Here is a 9,147-nt window from a genome sequence, read left to right as displayed (position 1 = left end):
TTATTGAAGGCATTGGATCTATTGTTAAAAACTCTTAAATCTTTATTGAAAATGTTTTGTATGTCAACAGTCTTAAGCATAACCTATTGAGTATTAGTCAATTATGTGATAAATGTTTTAATGCCATTTTTAGTCAAATGGATGTAAATTAATTGACATTGTATCTAATAAGATTATGCTTGTAGGATATAAAATAGGAAATATTTACATGTTGCATTTAGATGACATGCATGAATCAAACATATGCCTTATCGCTAAAATTGAAAATAATTCTTTATTTTGTAATAGAAAAATAGGATATGCTTGCATGAACATATTGCATAAATTAGTCAAAAATGACGTAGTAAGAGGTTTTCCGAAAATTGATTTTGATTTAGATAAATGGTATCAGCCACAATTTTTTTGCACCTAGAACCCCTCAACAAAATGGAGTTGTTGAGAGGGAAAATAGAACTATAGAAAAAATGGTTAGAACTATGCTTTGTGAAAAAAAATTACCAAAATATTTTTGGGCGAAAGCCACAAACACCGCTTGATATATTGTTAATAGAGTAATGATTAGGCCTATTTTAAAGAAAACTCCTTATGAACTTTTTTTTAAAAAAAAGCCTAACATTAAAGGGAAATCAATCATCCAAGAGAGTATAATTATGTGAAGGATAGTAAAATTTTAGGAGATCCATCAAAAGGGGTAACCATTAGATCTTCTTTTAGAAATACTTGTAATTACGTTGCATCTATCTCATGCATTAAGCCAAAAAATATAAAAAAATATTAAATGATGTATATTGGATATTGGTCATGCAAGAAGAGTTAAATCAATTTGAGAGAAGTAATGTATGGACCATAGTAGAAATACCTTGTGAAAAATCTATTATAGGAATTAAGTAGGTTTTTAGAAACAAGCTAGATAAGAGTGGTAAAATTGTGAGGAACAAGGCTAGACTTGTAGCTCAAGGTTATACTCAAGAGGAGGGAATATATTATGATAAAACTTATAATCTCAGAGCTAGGATGGAAGTCATTAGGATGCTTTTAGCTTTTGCATGCTTTAATAATTTTAAATTGTATCAAATGGATGTAAAAAGTGTTTTTCTAAATGGTTTTATAAATGAAGAAGCATATGTTGAACAACCACCCGGTTTTGATGATTCAAAATTTTCAAATCATGTTTTCAAACTTTCAAAAGCCTTATATGGTTTAAAACAAGCTCCTAGAGCTTAGTATGAAATATTTTTAAATTTTCTTATTGAAAAATGTTTTTGTAAAAGGAAAGTTAACATAACAATTTTTATCAAAATAAAAGACAAGGATTTGTTAATAGTTCAAATATATTTTGATGATACTATTTTTTGAGCTATTAATGATCTTCTTTGTCAAGAATTTTCCAAGTTAATGCAAGGTGAATTTGAGATGAGCATGATGGGATGACTAAATTTCTTTTGGGACTCCAAATCAAGCAAAGGAAGAATGACATTTTCATCAATCAAGCTAAGTACACCAAGGAAATACACAAGAAGTTTGAGATGGATAATCTCAAACTACAAGCTACACCAATGAGCTCCTCTACAAAGCTTGACAAATATAAGGAAGGTAAATGTATTGATATAAAATTATATAGGTCAATGATTGATTCACTGCTTTATCTTATTGCAAGTAGACCCAATATTATATTTAGTGTTTGCTTATGTGTTAGATATCAATCTTATCCTAAGAAATCACATTTACAAGTTATTAAGAGAATCTTTAAATACCTTAGAGGCATTCCTAATTTAGGCCTTTGGTATCCTAGAGACTCTTCATTTAACTTTCATGCCTTCTCATATGCGAATTTTGTAGGTTGCAAATTAGATTGGAAAAACACCTTCGATACTTGGCAATTCCTAGGCAACATGCTCGTATCATGGTTTTCAAAGAAATAGAATAGTGTTGCATTGTCCACTACTGAAGTGTAATACATTTCTGCCAGTAGTTGTTGTGCTTAAGTTTTATGGATGAAACAACAACTCACTACACCAAAATAGGTTTTTAACGGCGTTTTTTTAGGCCTTTAGCGGCGCTTTTTAGCGCCACTAAAGGCATTTGCGGCCTTCCACAAGCGCCGCAAAAAATGCCGCTAACGACAACGTCGCTAACATTTGTGTTTACAGAAATAAACTCCGCTAAAGGTCATGTTCTTTAGCGGCGCTTAAAATCAAAACGCCGCTAAAGAACATGTTCTTTAGCGGTGCTTTACCTATAAACGCCGCTAAAGAACATGATCTTTAGCAGTGCTTTTATCACAAACGCCACTAAAGAACATGATCTTTAGCAGTGTTTTTATCACAAATGCCGCTAAAGAACATGATCTTTAGCAGCGTTTTTATCACAAATGCCGCTAAAAAATATGCTCTTTAGCGGCGCTTTTATCATAAACGCCGCTAAAAGTACAATTCTTTAGCGTCATTTATGGAAAAACGCCACTAATTTTGGCAAAATTGTATCATCCGATTTTTCATCCATATGCAATCCTTCTTGTAACACTAAATCCAACCAAAAATGGCAAATTTAAATGATACTTCAAATTCAATGAAAGATATATGATATAATTGATAACTGAATTAAAATCCAAAAGTTAGAACTCAAGTTGTCGTAAATATTAAAGTAAAAATAAAAATTTAGAATCAAAACTAAAAGAAATAATACATATGAGAAACATATTAACTAGTTGAACCCGCCTATGACTATACACATTGCAAGGTAAAAAAAAATACAATGTGCTTCTCTGTTTTCTTTGCCCCAACATTGATATGCTCCACTCCATGTATTAGGTTGTATGCGATCATAACTGAAGACAAAAAAAAGTTGAACATAAAATCAAAGTAGAATACATGAATGCATTACAAGAATATTATCATGTGCAGCAAATACACGTGTGCAAGAAGTAGAGAATAAACCTATTTGAAAGTGGTGCTGTGAATGCAAAAATTGAGGGAAGATGATCTAAAACCCCTGCCATGAACTCCTCTCCAACTTTAGACATTCCATGCTGAGAAGATGCATCTGATGCTTGGAAAACATTTTGTCCATTCTGCCATAAACTGAGGTGCACATGGGATCCAGAACCTATGTCATCCAAAGCATACCTGGGCAGAAACATAGTTAAAATGTTGGGTATTCCAAGTTTCTAACGTTAAGGGCAAAACATGCATGAAAGCCTCACAGCATTGACTAATATATGAAGTTTAACTCAATTCAAATGATTATCAGACGAGCCTCCCATAATATCTATTATATAATCAGAAAGATTCACTAACTCAGTTGGAATGATAAAGCATAAATTGGTATACTAGTAGACATTCAATAAACCCTTCATCTGCAATACCACTACATGACAAAATAAATATTTTAATGAACCATTTGAGTTTCATCCAAAGCAAAAGCGAAAAATATCAGAAACTATAAGCCATGACCAGAAGATGAGGTAGAAAGCATTGGTCAAAATAAGAAAAGTTACAACTTACTTGGGGACAAACGTTGCCAACAGACCATGTTTATTTGCAATAGCCCTAACAACTTCGCGCATGAAAATCAAGTTGTCAGTAGCATATGTACAAGCAGTGTACCCCAAAGCCATTTCATACTGACCATTTCCAGCTTCTGCATGCATCTGTAAATTTTGAAAGCTAAAGTAAGCTAGGAGAATCAAGTAATTATAATAATTGAGAATAAAGTTTCTAGCCTTTCATTATAATAATTGAGAAAAAAAGTACGTGCTGCAATAATGGTATCACCAACTCTAGAACTTTAAAAACAAAAAAGGGAAGCGCATAGAGGCAATGAAAGAGGAAGCATGAGAAAAAGGTACCTACTGCAAGAATGGTATTGCCAGCTTTAAAAATTCAAAAACAAAAAGGGAAGCGCGTAGAGGCAATGAAAGAGGAAGCACTCAGGCTAATAGCATTACCTACTTGGGGTTTTACAGAAAAAATTATCACATCACTAGCATCCACAACCTGCTTCCATATATCCATAACTTGGATCAGAAACAAAATAAAAATAAGAACACCATATTATTAAAACTAAACACCATAACAATCTTAAAGGATGATTATTTCTATTCTCTTTTTTTCTTTAATTAAGTCTTCAGTGAAATCTTTTCACTTCCTTCCAATTCCACATACAAACAAAACTAACGGAATACATTTTTTTGCTATTTGTTTTCCACTTTGTAAAGAACTAAAATATGTATATGCAAATGGTGAAAAGCAAAATAAGAGTAAGTCAAATAGTCAAAACCAACTTGGTTCTTTGTTTGTTTTTTTACCCCTTATATATATATATATATCAATGTTGTCAAAAGCGCCAGGCGCACTTGAAGCACTAGGACCTTTATATAGCCTGAGGCACAAAAAAAGCGCTCACCCGTCTAAGGCTCAAGCATATAAATATAAATATATATGTAAAATGTATATAAAAGCATATATAACTAATACATATAATCAATAAGTATTAATTAATTAGTAAAAGAAAGATAAATCTTAATATAGTTCAATTTCTAAATTCAAAACATTGTTCAATAGTTTTATGTGTAATAATTTTCTTAATGTATCGTAAAATAAAACACCATAAGAATGAAACTAAATATCATCACCAGAAACTAGCTCTAAATTTCGTTCATCTTCTCTTGAAAAGTTTTAACTTTTAAGAGTTAACTATATTTTTATATAATAAAATTAGATCAATAATTAATTAAAAACTCATTTATTATATTTTATTATTTTTTTCTTTTAAAAGCCAAAATAAATAAAAAAATAAACAGGAGAATGGAACGGCTCTTTAGTGAGGCGGGCTTTTGCAACAAAGGCGCCCGAAAGCCTGATTGATGTCACCTCGCCTTGAGGTGGCTGAGGCGGTAATGGCCATTTGCGCTGCGCCTTAGCGCCTAGGTGCTTACCTTGACATCACTGATATATATAAAGCTATTTATTTATTCTTATAAAAAATCTTTAAAAGTATTAAACCAAAGTAAAAAAGAACTAACTAAATTTCTTTGATCCTGGGAGTAAATGTCTTATCTTTAATAATTCAACATAATAAAAACGGTACTAAATGTAACAAGAATAAGGGGAAAAGAAAGCGCCATACGTCGGTGTTGTGACTATAAACAGAGATGCCGAGTGACTGGAAGGCAGTACCATGACTGGGATTTGAGTGGATTGCAGTAGAAATACGTTGGGGAGGCAAAACACCAGATTGTACCACTCCTCTGGCAATGCTCTCTGCCATTTTCCCTGCTCAGATGAACCCTAGCTTGAAGTTTTCACTCTGTATAGGCACTGCCTCCATGTCGTTGCTTGGATTTTATGTTTGGGGAAAAATTATAAACATTTCAAAAATTTGAAAGATGGGCTTCTGATTTATAAACTGATGATTCTGAAATAACTGCACAGCTTGCTAATTTGATATGCTTATTACCTTGTATTTGAAACAAAAATGGGGAATCCCAACAGCAAGGGCAAAGAAAAATTAGAAAAGCACACACAAAGTTAAATGCTTCAAGAAAACAACTCTCTTCCCCATAAACCTTCCAGCCAACAAAATTAACACAGTCCCTGGTGCAATGCTTGCTCTAAATAAATAAAAAACAAGTAAAAACCCAAAAATAAGGAACATTTCTTCAGAAATCTATAAATAAACAAATAAAAAAATTGCTTTTCCTTCACCACCTCCTTGATCTAATGGAAGCTGAAATATCATAGAAATTTAGAAGCAGGCCAAATGCACTTACTGTTATGTTAGACAGAAAAAGTATGCGCAACATATACATGAGTTGCAAGAAAACTCAGTGAGCAAAAAGAACCCATGGCCGAAATATAACCCATTTTCGTTTTTGGAATCCTAGAAAAAGAATTCACTATGATTTCTTCCCAAAAATTGGACCAATCAGGAAAAGGAACATCATTTCGGGAACTGAGAAAAAAACCCTTGGTCTTCTTATGAGCAAAAAGAGAGGTGGAAGCGGCGCCAGTGATGGTGGACTTAGAAAATAACGACGATAGGCAAGGGACCTTGAGGGGAGGCATTGCCGGCGGTATTTGAAGTGAGGAAAAGCGAAATTTTGAAGTGAAGGATTTTGTTTTCAGAACTTGGGGGGGGGGGGGTGGCGGCATTTGGTAATACAAAACCCCGCTCAGTTTTAAGTTTTTTTAAGTCAAATCTGATTTGGGGAAGAAAACGACACCCGCTCAGTTTTAAGTTTTTTTAAGTCAAATTTGATTTGGGGAAGAAAACGACACCGTTTTGGTATTGTAATATTTGCAGCGCTTATAATAAACGCCACTAATTGTATAACTTTTGCAGCGTTTTCAATAAAAACGCCACTAAAAATTAAATTCAATCATTTTGAATAAAATGACGCCGTTTTGCTATGCTAAAAATTTTTTATTTTATTTTTTTATAAATTGATTTATTTTTTGCGGCGCTTTTTATAAAAACGCCGCTATTACTTATCTTTTACGGCGTTTTTATTAAAAACGCCACAAAAAAGTTTCCATTTTGAACAAAATGACGCCGTTTTGCTATTTTGGTTTTTATTAATTGATTTATTTTTTGCTTTTGAACAAAATGACGCCATTTTGCTATGCTAAAATTTTTTATTTTATTTTTTTATAAATTGATTTATTTTTTGTGGCGCTTTTTATAAAAACGCCGCTATTGCTTATCTTTTGCGGCGTTTTTATTAAAAACGCCACAAAAAAGTTTCTATTTTGAACAAAATGACGCCGTTTTGCTATTTTGGTTTTTATTAATTGATTTATTTTTTGCGGCATTTTATCAAAAATGCCGCTATTTCATTTTGAACAAAATGATGCTGTTTTGCTATGCTAAAATTTTTTATTTTATTTTTTTATAAATTGATTTATTTTTTGTGACGCTTTTTATAAAAACGCCGCTATTGCTTATCTTTTGCGGCGTTTTTATTAAAAACGCCACAAAAAAGTTTCCATTTTGAACAAAATGACGCCGTTTTGCTATTTTGGTTTTTATTAATTGATTTATTTTTTGCGGCGTTTTTATCAAAAACGCCGCTATTTCATTTTGAACAAAATGACGCCGTTTTGCTATGCTAAAATTTTTTATTTTAGTTTTTATAAATTGATTTATTTTTTGCGGCGCTTTTTATAAAAACGCCGCTATTGCTTATCTTTTGCGGCGTTTTTATTAAAAACGCCACAAAAAAGTTTCCATTTTGAACAAAATGACGCCGTTTTGCTATTTTGGTTTTTATTAATTGATTTATTTTTTGCGGCGTTTTTATCAAAAACGCTTCTATTTCATTTTGAACAAAATGACGCCGTTTTGCTATGCTAAAATTTTTTATTTTATTTTTTATAAATTGATTTATTTTTTGTGGTGCTTTTTATAAAAACGCCGCTATTGCTTATCTTTTGCGGCGTTTTTATTAAAAACGCCACAAATTTTTTTTTTCATTTTGAACAAAATGACGCCGTTTTGCTATTTTGGTTTTTATTAATTGATTTATTATTTGCGGTGTTTTTCATAAAAATGCCGCAAAATATTATTTCATTTTGAACAAAATGACGCTATTTTGCTATGCTAAAAATTTTTTATTTTTTTTTATAAATTGATTTTTTTATAAAATTAAAAAAAAACTAGTACTCTCAAAATAAATATTGTATATTTTAATAAGAAAACAAATGATAAAATGCTTGTAATTAATTATTAAGTTAGAATTATCTAAATTAAATAATTATCTATATATCCATATCATTTTTATTTTTGTATTTTTTTCTTATAATTTGGTCCTCTCCAAAATAAATAATTATACATAAATATTTAAAATATAAATTAAAAAAATAATTAATATAAACTCAAAACCTTAACTCGACCCTTGAATCCCTAAACCTTAAATCCCTAACTCTTAACCCCTAACATCTAACCCCTAACCCTTAAACCTTAAATCTCAACCCTTAAACCATAATCCCTAATTCATAATCCTTAAATCCATACTTCCTAAATTAACCTTAAAATATGAACTCCTAAACCGGCCTTAAATCTTAAATTAATCATATACCCTAAACTAAAAACCCTAAACAAATTTATTATTATCTCTTTTACAATTATATAAGAACATATTTAAAATATAAATTAAAAAATAATTAATCTAAACCCAAAACCCTAACTCAACCCCTAAATCCCTAACTTTTAACCCCTAGCACGTCTAACCCTTAAACCCCTAACCCTTTAACCCCTAAACCTTAAATCTCAACCCCTAATCCATAATCCCTTAAACCATAATCCCTAATTCATAATCCTTAAATCCATACTTCCTAAATTAACCTTAAAATATGAACTCCTAAACCGGCCTTAAATCTTAAATTAATCATATACCCTAAACTAAAAACCCTAAACAAATTTATTATTATCTCTTTTACAATTATATAAGAACATATTTAAAATATAAATTAAAAAATAATTAATCTAAACCCAAAACCCTAACTCAACCCCTAAATCCCTAACTTTTAACCCCTAGCACGTCTAACCCTTAAACCCCTAACCCTTTAACCCCTAAACCTTAAATCTCAACCCCTAATCCATAATCCCTAAACCCTACTCCCTAAACATTAAAATATGAACTCCTAAACCGGCCTTAAATCTTAAATAAATCATATACCCTAAATCAAAAACCCTAAAAAAATTATTATTATCTCTTTTACAATTATTTTAAATAATAGTATTTTAATTTTTCCATGTGTTTTATTTCAAATTATTTCTACGTGTCATTATTTTTTTCTGAAGATTTTAAATATTCAATTAGAAATAAATTGAATTTTATTTAATATGAATAAACCAATTAAGATAAAATATTTTTAGCGGCGCTTTCCCAAAAACGCCGCTAAAGCCCTAAGCATTAGCGGCGCTTTCTTAAAAACGCCGCTAAATCCCCGAAAGCTCAGAAAATGGCGTCGTTGGGCTTAGGTTTTTTTGCGGCGCTTTCCCAAAAACGCCGCTAAAGCCCTGAGCATTAGCGGCGCTTTCTTAAAAACGCCGCTAAATCTCTGAAAGCTCAGAAAACGGCGTCGTTGGGCTTAGGTTTTTTTGCGGCGCTTTCCCAAAAACGCCGCTAAAGCCCTGAGCATTAGC

General features: G+C 31.4%; 1 protein-coding gene across 6 annotated transcripts; it reads right to left on the bottom strand.

Moving 5' to 3' along the window:
- Positions 1–2,564: 2,564 nt before the first annotated feature.
- LOC107950759 (type-1 glutamine synthetase 1) lies at positions 2,565–6,206 on the bottom strand. 6 transcript variants are annotated; one of them, XM_041089980.1, is made up of 6 exons: positions 5,771–6,206; positions 5,128–5,611; positions 3,951–3,995; positions 3,504–3,649; positions 2,937–3,125; positions 2,565–2,827 (listed from the first exon to the last, which is right to left on the bottom strand). In XM_041089980.1, the coding sequence occupies exons 2-6, from the start codon at positions 5,266–5,268 to the stop codon at positions 2,704–2,706; spliced, it is 645 nt and encodes a 214-aa protein (XP_040945914.1). In that variant the 5' UTR covers positions 5,269–5,611; positions 5,771–6,206; the 3' UTR covers positions 2,565–2,703. The 6 variants fall into 6 exon arrangements, with proteins under 6 accessions (XP_040945914.1, XP_040945917.1, XP_040945915.1 ...); XM_041089983.1 differs by having other exon boundaries at positions 5,128–5,335; positions 5,458–6,143; XM_041089981.1 differs by having other exon boundaries at positions 5,128–5,457; positions 5,771–6,143.
- Between the last annotated feature and the right edge of the window lie 2,941 nt (positions 6,207–9,147).

Source organism: Gossypium hirsutum, chromosome D03 (assembly GCF_007990345.1).
Source record: "Gossypium hirsutum isolate 1008001.06 chromosome D03, Gossypium_hirsutum_v2.1, whole genome shotgun sequence".
Classification (NCBI taxonomy): domain Eukaryota; kingdom Viridiplantae; phylum Streptophyta; class Magnoliopsida; order Malvales; family Malvaceae; genus Gossypium; species Gossypium hirsutum.
The sequence above is the reverse complement of the archived record's forward strand: the minus strand, read 5'-3'. Positions and strand labels throughout refer to the sequence as shown.

Excerpts from the sequence above, each read along its gene's own strand:
- LOC107950759 (XM_041089979.1), bottom strand. The coding sequence starts at position 5,268 with ATGGCAGAGAGCATTGCCAGAGGAGTGGTACAATCTGGTGTTTTGCCT. Across the intron at positions 3,126-3,503 it reads TTGGCAACGTTTGTCCCCAA|GTATGCTTTGGATGACATAG; the intron begins GTAAGTTGTAAC and ends GTTTCTGCCCAG. Across the intron at positions 2,828-2,936 it reads ACAGCACCACTTTCAAATAG|TTATGATCGCATACAACCTA; the intron begins GTTTATTCTCTA and ends TTTTGTCTTCAG.